Here is an 18,863-nt window from a genome sequence, read left to right as displayed (position 1 = left end):
TCTTGGCCTCAATAGCGCCGATTTTCTTTGCAGTCAGGAAGTCTACAACGAACAGGTTGTCACTTGTCACACTGCAAAGGAGGGAAGCTTTTTGCGTGCGCGAACGGTAGAGCAGAGCGCGCGGGTGAGCGCTCATTCATCCCATGTTTAGGCGGCAACCCTCACGTCGAACCAGGCTGCTGACAGCCCGACAACACCAAAAGTTCCCCAAGAATCGCTGGTGAAACGCGGAACAGGGAGCATGGGTCGTGTGCTCCTCCCACATCAGCATCTTGGAAGAAGAGAGGAAGGGTTCATTAAACACAAATATGCTCACCGGCACATCACTGACGGGCGGGAACGGAAGGGGAGGGGGGGGGGGGCGATGGAGGAGAAAAAGCAAGATTTCATAGCCAAGGTTTCGATGACACTCTGGTGTCGTGTTCTTGTTTTCCCTCTTTTTTTGCTTTGCCGTGTTCCCCTCCCTCCTTCATCATGGCGTTGGCCACATTGCGACACCTGCCATCCCAGGATGACGGGCCACGATGGCAGGCGGGACAGGTGAAACGCGATGCCTTTCTTCCCCGCCGGAGGAGTGGGTGTGCAAAAAGTTGGGCATAGGGGACGATGCGAAGCGGCGGGAGGAAGAGGCGAGGGAAGAAAAGCACGGGAAAAGAAAGGTGTGTGTGTGTCGTGGATATGGCATTGTGAGGTGAACAACCTGTCTTTGCCTTTTGAGTGGTGTCTTCGCATTTAGACACATACGCTTAGATGCCTCTTTTTCTCGTCATAACTTCAATGGTAATGCCACTATTAACTCGGAGGTACGGATGGTCGTGAAGAGGCTGTGGCGTGTGTATTTGTCGGTTCATCATTATGCAGAACGGGGCACATACCAGTCGAAATCGAACACTTTGTCATTTCCTCTTCTTGTCTTCATTTGTTTTCCCTCGTCGTGATGGGGATTTCATTCGTTCGGAAAAGCTGTCCATCTCGGAATTATCGGGGGATGTAGGACACCTCTTCCCTCGGATGTTTCTTACTTTTCATCTCTTCCTTCCGAGGTCTTCTGACATCTGTCATGACGTTTCGAGTGTAGTTCCCTCGGCGTTGTAGTTCTGGACTCTTTTCTCCCCGCGCGCGCGCGCGTCTTCGTCGTGTCATATCTGCGGGTTCACGATTTAAATTCGGATGTTTGCGGGGGAGGTAGAGATATGGGAGCAGGGGAGATGAATGAAGGTGAATCTTCATTTTTGGGGTGTCTGAGTTCTATATTCCCAGGGTCCCGCAAGGAGAGATAGAGGATGAGGAGACGAGGGATTCTGAGTCATGGGAGGGCGAATCGGGGACGAGGTTACGGGAGGTGTGAATAGGAGGATCGGGGAAGATGCGAGATGGCTTGCGATCTTGGAGCTGTTGGGATGTACGTTAATGGGTGAAATGGGGGTGGACGATGGTGGGCTCAGGTTGAGTTCCGTTAAAACAACGTTGCCAGGTCGAGGCTAATGTGTGTGAAGAAGATCTTGTTCGTCCCGCCTCAAGTGCCTTGTTATTGAAGAAATCCAAAATTGGATTTCGTGTGAAGATCTAGTTTTTTCTTCCTAGATTGTCCTCATCCTAGGTAAATACGTATGGAAAGTTAGTATGAACTCATGTCAATTGATAATGGAAGTTCTCGCCAGCTCAGATGGCTGCATAAGAATGAGTTGTATCTGCTGGGCTCAATCATGGTGAATACTTGTCAATGCTTAAGATAATGTATAATGCTGGTATTCAAAAGAGTGAGTGCCTTTGAAAGATTGATACCAATTGTCGTTTATGGTGTGTTAATGAGAAAATGAAAGAGTACAATGAGTGAGTGGACGAAATGAGTGAGAGCCTTGGGTGAGAACGGTGAGTGAAGCATTGAGATGAGAGAATGACAGATGCACTTAACGCGTCCGCCCTTAAGAATGGGTCCAGGTCGCGTCCACTGGAGCGCAAGACGCGCTGGCCAACGACGACAGCGCACCTCAACCACTCGTTGTCCTGCCCACCGCTTCGAGAACCGCTTCTAGATTCTCGAAAGGCATTGATTCCACCTCGTCCGCGACAGTGAAAGGGTCTTTTCAGCTACTTCAGATATCCCAATTGGCCCGGGTGCAGCAGCTTTGCGAGCTCAAGCTTCCTCCTGGTCCATCTACCCAAAGCCGTGGACTACGGCTCATCCCGAGGGGCTTATCGCATCTTCCCTGCACATGAAAAACTTCAACTCCTCGGCACGCAGTCGACAAAAATCGATAGAACAATCAGCTCTCGATACCACGGAAGGATAGAACTGCTTACTTCTCCATCAAACCCACGCAAACCCACGGGGAAGAAGAAGACTTTGAGACAACCAAGCTAAAGAAAAAGCGTCCAGGGGTCGTGTACGGAGTACGGGATACAACTCCATTTCCTCACATCCTTCTCCACAATAAATCCCTCCTAGCACCCGCTACCTCATTACCCGACTCAGTTCTCGACCCTCGACCCTCGACCCTCTACCCTCGACCTTCCCACTCGCTCTCACAAATCATGCCTCCGCGCAAAAGCGACGCGAGCCGGAGAAGCGACGTGTCCAACGCCCGCTTCATCGTCATGGACGAGGAACCCTCTGCCTCCACCACACCTGCCAAGGCCGCGGCGGCACCTGCTGCCGCTGCCGCCGCCGGTACCCCGTCTTCAGCATCGGCGGCCAAGCTCACCTCCTCAGCGACGCCGTCCAGTGTGCCCGCGCCGATGCCTGATTCTGCTGCTGCGGCGGCGGCTGCAAAGTCGACGCCAGCGACGACTGAGAAGAAGGAGAGTCAAACGCATGACAAGATGGCCAAGGCGGATAGGGACGCACTCACTATCGAGGTAAGGAGAACATTCGTGTGATGCTGCAAACAATGTGCTGGGCTTGGCTGATTATAATGTAATCCGCAGGATCTCAGCTTGCCCAAGTCTATCATCACGAGGCTGGCAAAGGGTGTCCTACCACCCCAGACTCAGATTCAGGCCAATGCCGTTTTAGCCATGGGCAAGAGCGCGACGGTGTTTATCAACCACCTAGCTTCTCAGTGCGTCAAACCACTCTTGCATCCCTCTGAGATTCTTTGTCCAAACGGGCAGCAATGTCAACCAGGAGCAGAGGCCATCTTTGTCCAGTACAGGTGAAGCTAACTCTCATTGTGAATCTTAGTGCCAATGAGATCACAACAAATGCCGGCAAAAAGACTGTGAGCGCTGAAGACGTCTTCAAGGCTCTGGATGATATCGAGTTCGGTTTCCTGCGAGAGGCCCTAGAGCAGGAATTTGCGAGTGAGTTTACCCTAATTTCTTCTCGATGTCACCACCAAAGATCGCCTTTACAGGTCGTAAATCTCGGTTTCACTCCTCTATCTTACTCATCTACACTAAGCAAAGAGACAACACGACTGACTTGAATCTCAGAATATACCCAAATCCAAAACGCAAAACGCACAAACTACCGCAACAAGGTCGCCGCCAAGAAGGGCGGTGCCGGGGCAGCAGGCACAGCATCAGCAGATGCATCCCTCCTCTCCAACCCTGACGACAGCGTCATGACCGCAGCATCCACAGACACAGCCCCTCGCTCAAAGAAGGCCCGTGTGGACGACTCAGCCATGACCGTTGACGAAGAGGCCGATGACGCGGAGACGGAGCCCGAGGAGGAGGCCGAAGAAGAGGAAGACGAGGAGGCGGACGAGGAGGAGGAAGAAGAGGATGACGACGACGAGGAGGAAGGCAGCAGTGAGGAGATGCACGATGCGTTGGAGACGAAGGAGGGCGAGGGCAGTGACGTCGATGAGGCGCTCGACGGGGACGAGAGCGACTAAGTCTCGTTGTGAATCTCCTATTTCGGGGGTGACGAGGAGAGATTGAACGTTTAGGGGGAATGTGAGGTTACCTAGCGTGATGAGGGCAAAAAGAATGGGCTGCAACGGGGAGCTTCAGCCCCGGTTTTGGGTCATGTAAGGAAAGCAATGCGAATGGTTTATTTTTTTGATACTACACATGTGTTTCGTGCGAATACGCCACTGAGGGGGATATGATCTTGATTCTCCTTCTTTATTCGCATTCGCGTTGGTGACGGTGCTATTGGCTTGTCGGCTTGGTATGGAATCTCGGTCTCTTCGTAAGAGCCGGCGAAAGATATATCGCGACGGCCCGGCCCCCCCCCCCCCCCCCCTCCGTCGGAGACGCGCCGCCTACTACCCCCGAGATCACGGTTCATCTGGACCGGAAGGCAACTACACTCTTGAGGTCTGCCACGAACCTACGAACTTACATGCGGATAGGTTCATTGTCTTTAAGATAACCTTTCTATGAAAACACGATCCAGCCCTACCAGGAGTCACTGGATCTTACGACTTTAGCCTCATCCCATTTAGACGAACGACAATCAAGCGTATATTTACTACGCCACCCCACAGTAAGCTCTTTACGAAAGCGACGATCAACACCATAAGGTTGTAGTATCTGCGTAGAAAAGAAGAAAAAGTCATGATGTCAACAAGATACCAAGAATAGTAGAGGTCAACGCTAATACTGAGCAAATACGGAACCTATTTCCACCAAAAGGTTTATAATTTGGGGGCTTTCACTGGTTATATATTGCACGTGCGAGCCGCCCTCGATCGTATTCGCGGTTTTTCCCTTACAACAGCCTCGATAAAAAAGCGTATGTCAGCGTCATGATCGCGCCATGGCAGATGTTGGCAAATATAGAGGCTGCAAACGCCGATTGTAAAACACGTCAAGTCCTACACCTCAAGGCAAAAAAAGAAAAACAGTCAGTATCCTGTTTCTTCAGATGACATGCAAGAAAAGCAAAATAGGAAATCCCAATATAGACAATTCTCTAATCACTGTACAATGCTTGGATCACACGTACATTTCCTTACACACAGACGCCCGAACATGAATGATTGCTTAAAAACCAAGACATGACAATCCCATCTTTTCTGTTTTGACCTCTTATTGGGCTGTTTCTCCCCTCGTCCGCCAAATCCTTCTTCAACATTTCCTATCTTGGTGTTTTGATGGACGGTGCCCTTTTCCCCTCCCCAACAGTTCCTCCGGTACAGCCCCTAGCCCCGTTCGTCGCCGGCCCATCTTTATCCATTCCATCCATTCCTCTTCACGCACAGGAAGGAAAGAAGGGGGAGGGTGGGAGACGGTAATAAGAAAAGGGAAACCTCCATAACTCCCCCCACAAAGACGAGACGAAACGGGAAAGCAGGACAAGCAGACATAAACCTCGTGCACTTGTAGTCACACAGTAGGACCTATCGCAACTTCGGAGCGGCCGACTGGATGATGGGGAGGCAGGCAAGGCATGGCAGCTCGGGTCCGAACGAGGCTTTACGCTTTCGCTGGGGGCGGTGATCTCATCTTCAGCCTTGCCACTCAACTCACACTCCCATCAAGTCGGCTTGCACAATTCATCATTGCCCATGATCACCGTCACCACGACCCATTCACTACACACCACCACCATTCTATCAAACGACCTTCATCATAGATCCTCCCATCTCTCTCCCTCTCTCTCGCGACACCCCTTTTCTTCTTCCCACTCCGGATCTCTGGGTCTCAACCCACCCTCCCAACGCGCTCCGTGTTTCTCTTCACTAATCCCACTCGGCAGCGCACAAAGGGTCCGAGGAAGACATCTACACACACCATGACGGCGCGGCGCTTTCACGAGACACCCATCGCCGACGGTCTTCCTCCAGGTTTTCTTCGTTGTTTTTCATCTTATCCTCCCCGAAAGTCCCGAAGACGCGGTTCTCTCCATTCCACATTTCATCACACCTCCCTCTCTCCTCTCTCTCTCTCTCCCCCTGTCTTTTTCGTTCAAGGTACCTCTACGTCTCCAAGCTCGCACTCTTGCACACCTCCCCAACTCAACGCTCCAACAGCCTTTTACGTCCGCCCGAGGAGCCGCATCTTCGGTATCGTCAACTTTCATTTTACCCTCCCACACACTCTCTCTTCTCAGAAATCTGCTCCCCGGGCAGTAATTTCTTTTCCTAATCGCGTATTCTTTCCCACCTTTTCCCACACCAAACAGAGTATGCTCCAAAAGAGCTCTCCTTATACTCCAGTTTCCAAGGGGAAAGTAGAACTCTATCAAGACTTCTCAAGTTTTTCTGTCTTTTTTGGGGGTTTTCTCCCCCTTATTCAGAAGTAATGTAAAAAAAGAAAAAAAAGAGTAATCCGTCCCTTCGGCACCTCGAGTCTGCAGTTTAGACCTCTTGTCCAACAAAGCTACACAATTAATCTTTACAAGTCATCTTGAACTGAATAGTGAGCAAGCCTCGGTGACCGTCCTCCTCCCCTCCGATGTTGGGGAGGAAAGTCATCCAAGAGTCCTAATAGACACATTCCCATCATCCAACCACAGATCAAGACTAACGAGGGTGAACCGTGGTGTAAGAGCACATTGAGAACAGTGTACCACTCATCTCGGTACCCTGTCCCTCCCCACCCACCCATCCTCCTCCTCCTCCTCCTCCTCCTCTCTCTCTCTCCCACCACCCTTGAAAGAGTCCGAACTAGTTACCCAAAGCAAACCCAAGCTTCATCACGAGGACGTAGAGGCGGAAGAGTGCCTTCGGCTTCGGCTTCTAATCCTCTCTTCCCTCGGCCGAGAGAGTTGGAAGGAGGGGAGGGGTGCTCGGCTTGAAGGCACGTGAGAGACAAAGAGACAAAGAGACAAGAGACTTGGACTTACAACGTCCGTCCACCACAGACGTCCACCACAGACGTCCACCACAGACGTCCACCACAGACGTCCACCACAAAACGTCCCAAAACATCCCACATCACATTAATCGGTTAACCTTCTTCCATCACCTTGAATCATCGTTCCGTGGGACCCGGTCGACAGAGATGAGAGGGAGGGGTGGACGGGGAGGGAACCTGACAACTTTGAGAATACAACAGCGGTAAAGCGGCAATAGTCCGTTCGTCGGGGGGGGGGGGGGGGGGGGGGTCAGCCTAGGAGGGCATCGCAGAAAAAGATCAGACACGCTTTCCAAAACCTGCCGCTGCACCTGCAGTATTGATGGATTGAGAAGAGTACACAGACCCTTGTCTCACAACATGCCGGTCTTCGTCCCGATAACGAGCCTCTTCTACCATGGAGAAACTCAAAGTCACGACCAGATGGCACATGCATCCTCCGGGGCACGCTGTTACCGGTCACCCTCGTCCATGTTTTAAATAGTTGTCCCAACTGAGAGAGAGAGAGAGAGAGAGAAGAACAAACCTGCAGGCATATACATATTAGGTAGTCAGTGACATTGGGGCGCAATATTTGGAAAGGAAAACGTATTTGCATTCAAGAGAAGAAATCGAAAAAAACCAAAGACTAACGGTCCTCCAAATGTGTCTCCAAACAGCCACCATCTTAACTCGTGTCCGCACCGTCCATCAAGTCGTGAATCGAGTTGTACAATCAAGAAACAAAAAGACCCCAGAGAAAAAAACAAAACACGAGCCACAGTTGTTCGATCGACACGGCCCTCATGCAATCCCAAAGAAGCCTCCCTGCCACTGCCGCGGAAGAAACGAAACAAATCCCACCCAGATGCCGGATCATGGCGCTTCCCGGGTTCCTGGTAACCAAAACATGACAACCAATATCGAGTTTCACCCAAGCAATATACAACTCCTTCGATGCTGCCGTATCGGCCGACACAAAGATAAAACAAGGCCAAAATAATTTGACCGCCGACGTGCAGACTGAAAAGGGTCCTCGCCCATGTCAAGTGCGCCCTCCAAGACCCAAATGGCTTTCGCTGTCTTCGAAAAAGGATGCACCCTGAATTGGGGGTAAACCTTAAAACCATATTGTGACTTGTCGCCCTCATGGTTCTTCGCTTTCGTGATGACCTTGACTCCCTGTCAGAGAGGCGCCCGGTCATACCTCACGGGCCATTTCGATATCAGAACACACCAGAACACAAGTGTCATTCGTCGTGAGAGATGAGCTTGGTCTTAAGCTTGAAAGCTTAGGCACCAAAGGATCCCTAAGAAATGACACTGTGCATGGCCTCGTGGCCACACCTCCCTCATTCGACGGCTGCTGAGTAATGAGGCTCATAACCGCCATAGTCGTCAACATTGCCGCGGCAAACGTGGCGGAGTGATGTTTGTTCAGTTGCGCGGTGACGGGGACGCGTGGATGTGGTGTTCGTGTGGTATCGTGTATTCGAGAGGATGAGAAGGACTAACTAAGACAGCGCGCGTAAAGCGAAGCGAATCGGTGATGGTGGACGGCGATGGTATCGAACTGAAGTCGGAGGTTCCCGTGTGCCAACGGCGAAAGAAATCAGAAACAATCGAAACAGAAAAAAAAGTGTCCATGGGTGATGAGGAGGATGAGAGAACCGAATCCAACAATGATCAACGGAAAAGAAACAATGCATCCTCCCTAAGATGCCAAAAAGAACTTTGACTAAACCACGAATAGAGGCGCGTTACAGTGAAAAAGACCTTTCTCTCCGCCCAGGACCTGAGCCCATGTGTTCCTGGTTCCCCACTACTCCTCTATCCATCCTTCTCGGCCAAAATGCTGTACGAAGACTGACAGGCCCGCAGCCCAAAAGCACATAGCCTCCACCGAACTGTATGCTTGGGTATCCTTCAGAAGGGCAGCAAGGCTGCCAAACCGGCGAAAGCCAGGGAGTAACCGCCACCTATATATATAAAAGGGACAAAAAAGTGTAGTTGGCACAACGCTGTTTGTTGTAGAAGCGAATTTGCGAGTTGAATGGGGGGTCATCGTGTTTCGACTCTTTTCTCCGATCTTCATTGAGGTTGGTTGGACCACCACTGAGCTGGCGTTTGCTGGTTGGACCAGGCCTGCGTCACAGCCGGAGATCCCTGGTTCGGCTGAGGCATGTACTGGCGCGGAGTTTGGTCTGCCGGGTAGATTCCCTGTCCGGCGGCACCGTAACTCTGTCCCATGCCTGGCATTCCCGAAAACTGCATCCCCGGCTGCACGCCGCTGGTCGCATGTCGTAGTTGAGGAGCTGGCGACTGCTGATGGGGTTGCTGGCCCTGTGTCGTGTACCCAGAGTAGTTGTGTTGTTGAGGATTCTGCTGCGTCTGGGGCCACATTTGGCCAGTCCCGGGGTAGTGGTAGCCCTGAGCACCCTGAGGCATGCTGCTCGCACTCCCGGCTGCAGGCAAAGTCGTTGGCTTGTTGTTCTTCTGGGTAGACGGTTGAGCCATACCTCTCATCGGAGCCTGACTGATTGGATTCTGCGCATGGATCGATTGAGAGTACGGTGGGGCCGTCATCATCATTTGGGGACTTTGGTTGGGCACGATGCCTGACTGCGGTGGCATATTGCTCGCCGTAGTATGCGGCGACTGTGTTGCTCGGGTAGCAGGCACAGCCGCTTCGCTAGTGGCAACGTTCTGGACGAGGTTCGCTGACTGAGGCTGCTCATGCGGCCTTCTCCAAATACCCTGGAGGTAGTCGCCGCGCATCTCTCGTTGCTGGTTGAGGGACCGGTTGTACTCGGCGGCGTGGTGGGCCTGGGCATGAACTTCTCCAATCTGAGCAGGTCGAGTTTGGTCCTGGTAAGCCGGGCCGGTAATTTCCTGGCGTGGACCACCCTTGAGAATTCCGCTGTAGTCGCGAGGGCGGTTGTCACTGAGCTCTGATCCTAGTGTTATCACGGGCATTCTGGTCGTGGTTCCGGTTGGCGCTCCAAGCATACCTGGTTGGACGATCTGGGGTTGAGGGGCGCCGGGGAATTGGCTGGGTGTGCTGCTGTAAACGATCTCACCGTGGGGGCCGCCCAGCAGGACCTGGTTCTGCGCCTCGGCTGCGGCCTCTCTGGCCTTGGCTGCTCCTGGACGCTTTTCGCCAGCGGGATCGGCCTCTGTAAATCCTTGTTTACGGGCCTTTGTCTCCCAGTAATCGTCCCGAACTCTTCTACCGTTGACAATGACACGACTTCCAAACTGGCGGAACATGGATCGGGCGGTGACAATGGCAATTTGTCTCGATCTGTAAGAAAACGGCAGGATCTCCTGGCTGACGAGGTCGTCCTTCTCGGGTTGACTGGCAATGATCTTGAAGAGCGACCGATTCTTGTTGAAGAGAAGGTACGAGTCACGGTATCCCAAAACCCTCGCGCACTCGGTTGCCAGCATGAAGAGCTTATCCCCGCGGTTGGGAACTAGGAAGGTTCGGCATCTGTATTCGCGGCCGCCCAGCAACTGGCCATTGGGCATCACCTTCTTCTCTCCAAACTCGTCGATTTCTCTCGGGAGGTACTCGTCGCCGGCGGGGTTCAGCTGATCGGTGGTGTGATCTCTGACTGTAGGAAGAGCTTTCAAGGTAGTCTTTGTTGGCGTCGTCTTGGGCGGAGGGGAGGCCTGCGTGGGCGCGTAATTGACGGCTTGACCCCCAGGCAGCGGCGCGCTCTGGTTCTGGGGGGTTTGTGGTGGTGGAATATTTTGAGGCATGTTGGCTACTGGGGCCTGACCGGCAGTCTCGGAGATGGCACCGGATGATCTGGACGACTTGGATGACTTTCCACGTTTTCTCGGGTTGGAGTCACCTACAGAGACACCAGTATTAGCTTGTATCGCGTTGCGCGCGGCGGGGAAAGAAGCAAGAGGTTACACGCGCGACTGCTGAACAGTACAAGCATGATGGGGAAGAATGGGTTTTTTGGATGGGAAGGACATACCGGTAATACCTGTAGGTGGGTTTCCCTGGAACTTGTCCGGGGAGCGGCTTCTTTTGATGCCGCGAGTGCTTGCGTTGAGCAGGTCTAGACGATGATCAAAGCCGTCAGCATAATGTTATGGCAGGACAGTTGTGTTAAGAAAGGTCATAGCCATGGCTCAAACAGGCGAAGGGGGGCGCGCAAGTGGTAGTTGCGCATGGAGAAATGGTTGCTAATCCGGCCAGGGCCTCACAGTGGAATGCGATGACGGCTAGCGAGCAGGCTGGGTGGAGGCGGGGGTGTTGAAACTGGGGAGGGGGGGGGGGGCGCTGGATAGCGAAATAAGCAACATACCAGGAGAGTTGAGGGCAGCCGGGTTGATTGTCGCACTATCAGCTCCGTTCGGCTGAGTGGAGTACATTGAGCGCGCAAACGTCTCGCGGTAAATTCGTCAAGTCAAGATCAGGACAACGAAAGACGTGTCTTGATATAGTTGGATTGCCTTCCGGCCGGGTCGCGGGCGACACTGGGTCTGGGGAGGGTGCGTTGGGTGATGCAGGGCAGGCTTATGCGTGCATATGATTGGCGCGAAGCTCTGAAATGTCCCTGGCGGAAAAGTATGTCGAGTAACAACGGGTAGGGGGAGCGGCCTGAGAAGAAATCGAAATAGAAGCTTTTTTCTTGCCTTTTGTTCGCTCCTCTGTACCGCAGGACAGGAATAAGAGGGTTATGGGGGCGTATGGCTAAGGAAACTCTGAACTCTAGATGGAAATGCAAGAGTTGAGTTGCAGCGCCGGTACAACCAAGCCGTAGAACTCAATAGAGTATGGGATAGGGTCTGTGTCCTTGGGGCCCGGGGCGCGACGGGTAGGTAGGTTCTTTGGCGAGGGGGCCTGTGTGCAGCAGCTTTGTAAGATGTGAGGAGGAGAAGCGTGTGGCGAAGGGTTGCCGAAATTTCCTTCTTGATTTCCGCGCGGCGAGGAACAAATGAAGTGTTTCCTGCGGCGTCTGAATGATATGAAATGGAGCTGTTGAAAAGCCCCCGTCAAGGTGAACAAGGCGGCGAGACGCAAAGAAGAAGTGTGGGCGCAGAATCTGAAGGCTGTCGCCGGTGGAGATGCGCGCGTAGGGTGGTGAAGGAGGGAAGATGATGGATGGTTGGTTGGAGTTCGCAAAGACGTCGTGTGGTAAGATGGTAAGGTAGGTACGCAGTATGGTACGGATAGGATAGACAGATGATGGATGGACGGGGAGAAGTGGGCGACCTGATGAGAACGGCAAGGTCGTGGTACGGAGGGGGAGGGTGAATGCAAGGTGCCTCGTCGAATCGTGCCGTTGGGGGTGTGAAGCCAAAGTGCCCTTCCCTGAGCAGGCGGGCGGGCAGACAGCGAGACTGAAAGGTACCCAGACGAGGTAAGGCACGACAGGCAGTGCTGGATGTACCTGTGGGTGTAGCGGCCTAGTCGGATGCTTGCGCTTGTCAACTTGCAGCCGAATGCCCTTCTGGGCGACTTCTGTGCTCCTGTCCCCGCGGAGGGTTTGCGCGAGGCGTGTGTGTCTGTGGTAGAGAGGGGGTGGGTGAAAAAAAACGCGACTTTCCAGCGAATGGAGGGGATTTCGCAGCCTAGAAGCGACGGGGATTATCTCGTGGGCGAACGGAGTCGGCCAAGTACGATGACGATGGGTCGGAGTTGTCGATTATGTCGTCGATATCAGGGACGGCGACAGGATGCTGGTCAGGGTCTCGGAGACAAGTTGACCAGGGGTTCACGGAGCGAGGTAATGCGACGCGACGGTATGCGATGGAATGCGACAGGATGGATGGATGGTGGGAAGCTGAAGAGAGCGAGGTGCGAGGTGCAAGGGCGTCGTCGGTATCAACGGTGGTTATGAAGAAGGCAAGCCGCAAAGTAAGGTAAGCGTCGGCTGCTTTGTTGCTCTGTATTTGTCTGCACGTCGTACGCAGCAAAGCAATTTGCGAGGCAGCCTTGTGGATTTCTCGTGGTTATCTCCCGATGGCGTTCTTGATTTGGATGTAGCCCTGCCGCGGTGTGTATGCTGGGCGCGTTTAGGGAAGCGTGTACGAACAATAGAGTCTATCTGTAAGGTAGTTGTCGTAGTGGCTGAGGTAGGCTGGGTTGTTCAATTTGCTCAGAGCTCAGAGCTGTGTGCTGGTTGTTGGTATTGGTGGTGTTGGTGTGTGTAGTATCTCTGACAGTGACAGAAGGAACTGGTGAACCCCGCGAGCCGGGAGAATGAGGGTCTGGTAAATCGCCAATGGAGTGGAGGGAGGGATGAGGTCGGATAACGCGCAGCTGAGCAGGTCGCATCAGCAGGTGCGATGCGAGGTGATGGTGTGGGAAGCGGGCTGGAGCTTGGTTGATGCTAGAGCCTGGCTGGGATGGGCTGGTGCATGCGCAGAGCGAACAGTATAGAGTAGGTACGGATAGTGGTAGCGACTAGCAGCAAGAGCGGCGGCAGGTGCAGAAGCAGAAGGCAGGTCAGTTGCAGATGTCCCGGCGCAACGCGCGACGTACATAGTAAGGAAGATGGGAAAGCTGGGAATGAAATGGATTGGACTGGACTGGGACAAGGTCTCCAAGTTTCTCGACGGGGGGGTGTGAGAGTGTGGTGAGTGTGTGAGTGAGAAGAAGAAGAAGAGGGGTGGGGAGTGTAGAGCGTGGAAACGTGTAGAGGGTGTGGTGTGAAAGGGAAGGCTACCGGGGGGGGGATGATTGAGGATTGAGTCTTGAGATTGGGATTTGGCAGTGGGCAAAGCTATGATGACGGTGACAGGGAACGTACATGGACTAGACCAGACCAAATGGAAAGTCACCAAAACCGAAGAACGCGCAGAAGGCTGCCGGGACCCAGAAGGAACGGCGGCGACAGACGGGCGGCGTTTTTCGGGTGTGGCGAGCACCTCAGAGAACACACGCTTCGTTCGCACTTTAATGGATTTTCCGGCGGAGGCGGCGGGCGGCGGGCGGCGGGAATGAGAGAGGGGGTGAGGATTAAATTTAAAAGGGGGGTGGGTTTAATTCAAGAATGCAAGTCAAACGACGTGCAAGAGGAAGGCACCGACGGGGAACCTGAAGGCAGAGGAAAAAGTGAGGGAAGGAACAGACCGAGAATGGAGAAAAAAAGTCTTTTGCTTCCTTCAAGAAAAACGGGACACAATTGAAGGTGGCAGGGGTGTGCCCCAGTTCACGGTTACGAGAAGTCAGCCAAGAATCCGAAGAGTCAAGACAGCTTCATCGAGAAGTTGCAACTTACTACTCCGTGCGTACGGACTACAAGACTAACAAGTCGGCAAAGGGCGTGTAAATGCACCTTCTGCATATCGATATGGCACTCGAAACCCATGTATATATACTGAATTCAGTATGACCCTGGGAAAAGAGGCTTGACTTGACAATAGAGTACCGGCAGAGATGCGAACACTATTCAGTATTCACACACATTTACCATATTATTTTACCTCCACCACTGCCTTGAAAGTGGAAGTTACAGATTGTAGTCATCACACGCTTCTCTAAAACGGGCTCTTCTCCGTACGGTAAGGTATGAATGCAGGCGCAGGCGTGCCGCGTGCTGCGTGCCGCGTGCTGCGTGCTGCGTGCTGCGTGCGAGAAACGGGAAAACGGTTCATTCATCAGCATGACCACTTTCTCACGACCCCTGCTCGATAATACGCAGTACTCCGTAGTATGCAGCCTGCTCGAAAAAGAGGAGCACTTCCAACTCTGGGCCTGCCCATCTGGGCTCGTGGGCACGGACGACGATGATGCCAGGGAGATATTAACAGGGATGCCATGCACCAATACCGGCACCAGCGTCAGCACGAGCAGCAGCGCCAGTATCAGCGCCAGCGCCAGCGCCAGCACCAACGCTAGTAATGGAGCAGAAACGCAATGAAAGCTGCTGGGTTGACTGACATTGTCTTTTCCCCTCCGTGCCTCCGTGTCTCCGTGCCCTCGGGCTGGTAGCTAGTTTGACGGAATTATTGCTTTGCGGCTTGCTATCGTCTTTGCCCAGACTAGCAGCCGCCATACGCAGTAGTCCACTTCGCTTGACGGCCGGTCCGTGTTCGAGGTATTCGTACTCCTCCGTAGCGGCGTATTCCACAATAGACAGCATGGGGGAGACAAGAGTCCAGCTCAGCTGGGGTCATATAGATCTGAGACGGGGGATCGGGCAGGCAAGTGAAAAGAGAATGGAAGAGCAGGACAATCAAACAGTGTGAAAGAGGCTGTCTATACCTACCCTTTACCGTCGGCAAAGCACCTACAGCAGAATGCCTGGGGATATAGCAAACAACGCCTCTTGAATCCAAGGTAAGGCACCTTGGGTACTCTGCCAACATGTAAGCTGAGCTACGCTATTATCAACCACGGTGCCCCGTGAATTCGTAATCTGTTGGAAAGGCAGCTACTTGACAAGGTACATGTTCCGATCCAAGGATATCTCTCAGTGGCCATCATCCGCTTCTGCATCTTACCTCACTCGGCTGGCGCCTGCATCTATCTGACCGGTCGAACTAAAGTAAGCAGTAATAAAGCGATTAAGTGAGCGCGCCTTCCACGCGCCTGCATGATGGAGAATGCGCGAGGGCCGAGGAACGGGAACGTCCTGTCTGTCATGGTGCCTGAGGTGCACCTGTAGGCTGTAGATGACGGGATGATATGCGGGCAACTAAGGCAGATAGATGGCTTATGTAAGGCACTCTAAGTGCCTGCCTCACTCCCAGCAGCATGGCAATGTACCTTGCGCTTTCCGCGACCTCTTCGAGAAAGTACCTCGTCCCGCGGTACCTTCTTGCCGAGGGGGGTGTGAGTCTGTCATTGAATATTGGGAAACTACCTACGAGAACGCACACAATCTTAGAATCCCTTACTTACAGAGAGGCAACCTGCATCGCGAGCCTACCTACAACTAAATTCCCCTCCTCGGCGAATTTGCGAATCTTGCTACCAGAAGCACCTCCTCTGTTACATAATCACGCCCCTTCGTCTGTCCGACGCTTGACCGGGCCATCTACCGTCAACTCAGCATCCAAAATGGTACCCCTCCAAGACGATGCATCGTTGACTTTGCTCAGGCTACGGGTACCTCACGAAGCAAAACGATATTCCACCTCTGTCCGTGACAAAAATGCCCTGTTCCTCACACTCAACTCGCACTAATATGGCCAAGCTACGTCCGTACGGTGGAGAGATCCGTTTTTCTGTTGATTCTGAAATGCCTATGATCAAGATCGCGCGCGCAAAGCCGTCGTCAACGCCAACGACGCCAACCGAAGACAAGGCACCAACACTCGGTCAAAGTCTTGGGACCAACGACGCCTCTTGACTGGACAAAACCTTCAACACCTACCTGGAATGGAATTTCTTCGCCATCCAAGCCCTGTCGATATTTCGACACCCACCCCGTATGAGACGACGACTTTCGTTCTGGGCGTTATCACTTTGGCCTCGCCTTCTTGTCGCTTTGCTGCCCGATAGAAATGTTGGAGACTGCACTTGCTGCTCTCTCATCGATATGCCTTTAGACATGGCAACTTGCAGTGCAGTCTCTAGCTCCTCTGGAGTCTCGCATGCACGCCTCAAACCACGCAATTTCAAGTTGGTTTAATCACCCTGGCGAGATGCTCGCTGCACAAGAAGTCCAAAAGGGCTTCATCCGACACCAAAAGTCTTGGATAACGCCCACCGAGGCCCGCTCGGAGCATCACACCTGAATACAGAACCATGGAATAATAGCAACCTGGCCTTCAAGCAGGCATTCACGCCCGGCCACCCGACCTCGCTCGAAAACCTTTCTGTTCAAACGCTCGTTGATACTTGATATCTCATAGTCTGCGGCCCGTCTAGACTCCCCCCTAGCCCGTCCAAGGCATCGACAGGGGTTCCTCACGGAGGACCGCCCCCCTGCCCTGGTCTCGCGACACTGCGACCGACTGCATTTGAAAAGAAAGCGGGCAGGATTGCTGCGGCGAAGTGGCTCCCCGGCTTGTGTAGATGAGGTGCGGGAGCGATCAATGCCCATCGTTGAGCCCCAGAAGAGGCCTGGCGGCAGCCCATGCCGGCCAAACTTGCCCACCATCTCACCACCACAACCACGGCCACCACGGCCATCACCCGAACCTCACATCCATGATTCCACGCTTTCATACTCTACTCAGCACTTAGAGTGGGGCATAGAGGAGTCATCCGCTGGCGTGCTATCTGGCATCAATGTCCTAGAAGGAAGAAGTCAGACGAATTCTAGTCATTCGGAATTCGAGCGAAGAGAAGCAGTCAAATGTCTCTAACAACCAAGGCGAATCGTTTGCTGCTTTACAGGAGTTTACAGCAGAAACAACCCGCTCTATCCGCACTCTTGCCGGCTAGTCCGGCTTAGCAAGTGACTCGACCAGCTTCCTTCCTTCTGAACAACCTTGGGTCAGCTCCTCCACTCCTAGTCCTTCGGCTTTCCCTGGCCGCTTTAATGCCCCTAAAGCATAGGTTCAGACGACTACCCTGTAGTCTGTACGGATACAGGCCCTTGATACTCTGATTCGACCCAGCTTCGTTTCCGTCAATTTGAAAAGAGCGAAGCACAATCACTGCCAACGATGTCGTTTTCCGGTTCTCGGAATGGTTTTGCAAACGCAGCATTCGTCCCCTCATCGTTGGACCCCAAGACGAACTTTGACCAAGCATTGCTCCGCGGCATGAGTTGCGGCCCAAGCAAGCTCCCGCCTGCTTCGGTAGGTAAAGCTCGAAACAATGCAGTAGGCGGTTTAGGCGGCCCATCACTTACAGCGAAGCACCACTGATACGTAGATGCAGGACATGGAGGATTCGCAGTCGACACGCCGGTCTCATTTGCCACTAGAAGAGCATTCTGCTGCCTCCATCGGTATTATACGCACGGAGAAAGGGAGCATCCCTACAGAGTAGTTGCGACACAACAGGCCGTCTAGTCATTCTGTTTCTTCCTGACACATCATATGCAGACGGCCCAACTTGGAATGAAGCACTATGCCATGGATTTGTTTCCTACTTGGATACCTGCGAGGAGTTGCAAAACTTTCGTTTGACAACTCTGGATCCTCGTCCCAAAGACTGGACGAAGCATTAAAGCGGCAATTCCTATCAACCATCCTTGGCTCCTCTGGGCTACTTCGAGAGTCCCGTTACTTCTGGATTGGCCCCGCTGGTCGAATGCAGCAGTTTTCAGCATCACCAAGCTATTCTCGAAGCAGCAACAATGTGCCGAGGGAACCATGGGGTCAATTGTCCTTGACGTGAAACCTTGCCTGGGATGTATACGGCGCGCAACTGGTCAACCCAAAAGAAGTCCTTCAACGTTTGGCTCGAAGGTTGTGTAACATGAACAGCAACCGAAACCAGAAGTAGCCGGCCACTGTTACGACACCTCCAGCTATAGCAGTCGACTCTCTTGCGGGAAGGTTACGCCATACAGCTGCATCTCGATATCCGGTATCCGTATGGAATACACGCCAGGCGGCCAGTCGAGTGAGGTCGACCGTTCGGGCACGAAGTGGTTCAAGAGTGGAGGCGGGAAAATTCCCGACACTGACTCGCTCAATGGACAAGTCCCGTCGCCGCCCTCTTTTCTCGCACAGACACCGTTCTTGTCGCCATGAATCTGTTCAGCCAATCGCTCCAGCCTGCGTGCCAATTCTGACTTACCATTGACTAGGGCCCCAGCAATGGCGCACACACTATCGACGTCGACCCCTGTCCACAATACGGTTGAAGGCGGGCGAAACGGATGGGATCAGGGAAGGTCTCCCGCCAAGATGCTCCTACTAGCCGAACGTCGTGCCTTTCGCGGGGCGTCTGACTTCTGCAAAACGACGGCCTCGTCTCCGCGCGTTCTTACACGAGAAAAGATGACATGCGGCCCTGGTCTCGACTCGTGTCTCTTGTCTCTTGATCGCCACGGACAGAATACTAATCAAGACTCAAACCTCACTCTGCACGTTGATACCTTACGAGGGACGTGACTGGGTCACCACGGATCAGTAACAGAGGAATTTGAGGGCCTGACAGAAAGAATAACTGCGATGCTGCTGCTTCGGCGTACGAATCAGCACCCAACGGCAATGTCACAGCACGCCGCCTTCGTGGACTTGGGGAGGCCGTCGTT

At 53.2% G+C, this 18,863-nt stretch overlaps 3 protein-coding genes across 3 annotated transcripts; 1 reads left to right on the top strand and 2 right to left on the bottom strand.

The window, feature by feature from the left end:
• Nucleotides 1-2,535: 2,535 nt before the first annotated feature.
• Nucleotides 2,536-3,842, top strand: BDP81DRAFT_392864 (histone-fold-containing protein; the record flags this gene model as incomplete). Its single annotated transcript, XM_060587763.1, has 4 exons — nucleotides 2,536-2,859; nucleotides 2,929-3,062; nucleotides 3,185-3,303; nucleotides 3,436-3,842. 4 exons carry the CDS (start codon nucleotides 2,536-2,538, stop codon nucleotides 3,840-3,842), a joined length of 984 nt encoding a protein of 327 aa, XP_060446857.1.
• Nucleotides 3,843-7,268: 3,426 nt separating this feature from the next.
• Nucleotides 7,269-8,053, bottom strand: BDP81DRAFT_204529 (uncharacterized protein). Its single transcript, XM_060582586.1, has one exon. It carries the CDS (start codon nucleotides 7,935-7,937, stop codon nucleotides 7,305-7,307), a length of 633 nt encoding a protein of 210 aa, XP_060446856.1. The 5' UTR covers nucleotides 7,938-8,053; the 3' UTR covers nucleotides 7,269-7,304.
• A 770-nt stretch (nucleotides 8,054-8,823) lies between these two features.
• Nucleotides 8,824-11,124, bottom strand: BDP81DRAFT_392863 (chromatin remodeling complex subunit; the record flags this gene model as incomplete). Its single annotated transcript, XM_060587762.1, has 3 exons — nucleotides 8,824-10,592; nucleotides 10,725-10,808; nucleotides 11,058-11,124. The coding sequence occupies 3 exons, from the start codon at nucleotides 11,122-11,124 to the stop codon at nucleotides 8,824-8,826; spliced, it is 1,920 nt and encodes a 639-aa protein (XP_060446855.1).
• Between the last annotated feature and the right edge of the window lie 7,739 nt (nucleotides 11,125-18,863).

Source organism: Colletotrichum phormii (assembly GCF_030913505.1).
Source record: "Colletotrichum phormii strain CBS 102054 chromosome Unknown BDP81scaffold_7, whole genome shotgun sequence".
NCBI lineage: Eukaryota > Fungi > Ascomycota > Sordariomycetes > Glomerellales > Glomerellaceae > Colletotrichum > Colletotrichum phormii.
The sequence above is the reverse complement of the archived record's forward strand: the minus strand, read 5'-3'. Positions and strand labels throughout refer to the sequence as shown.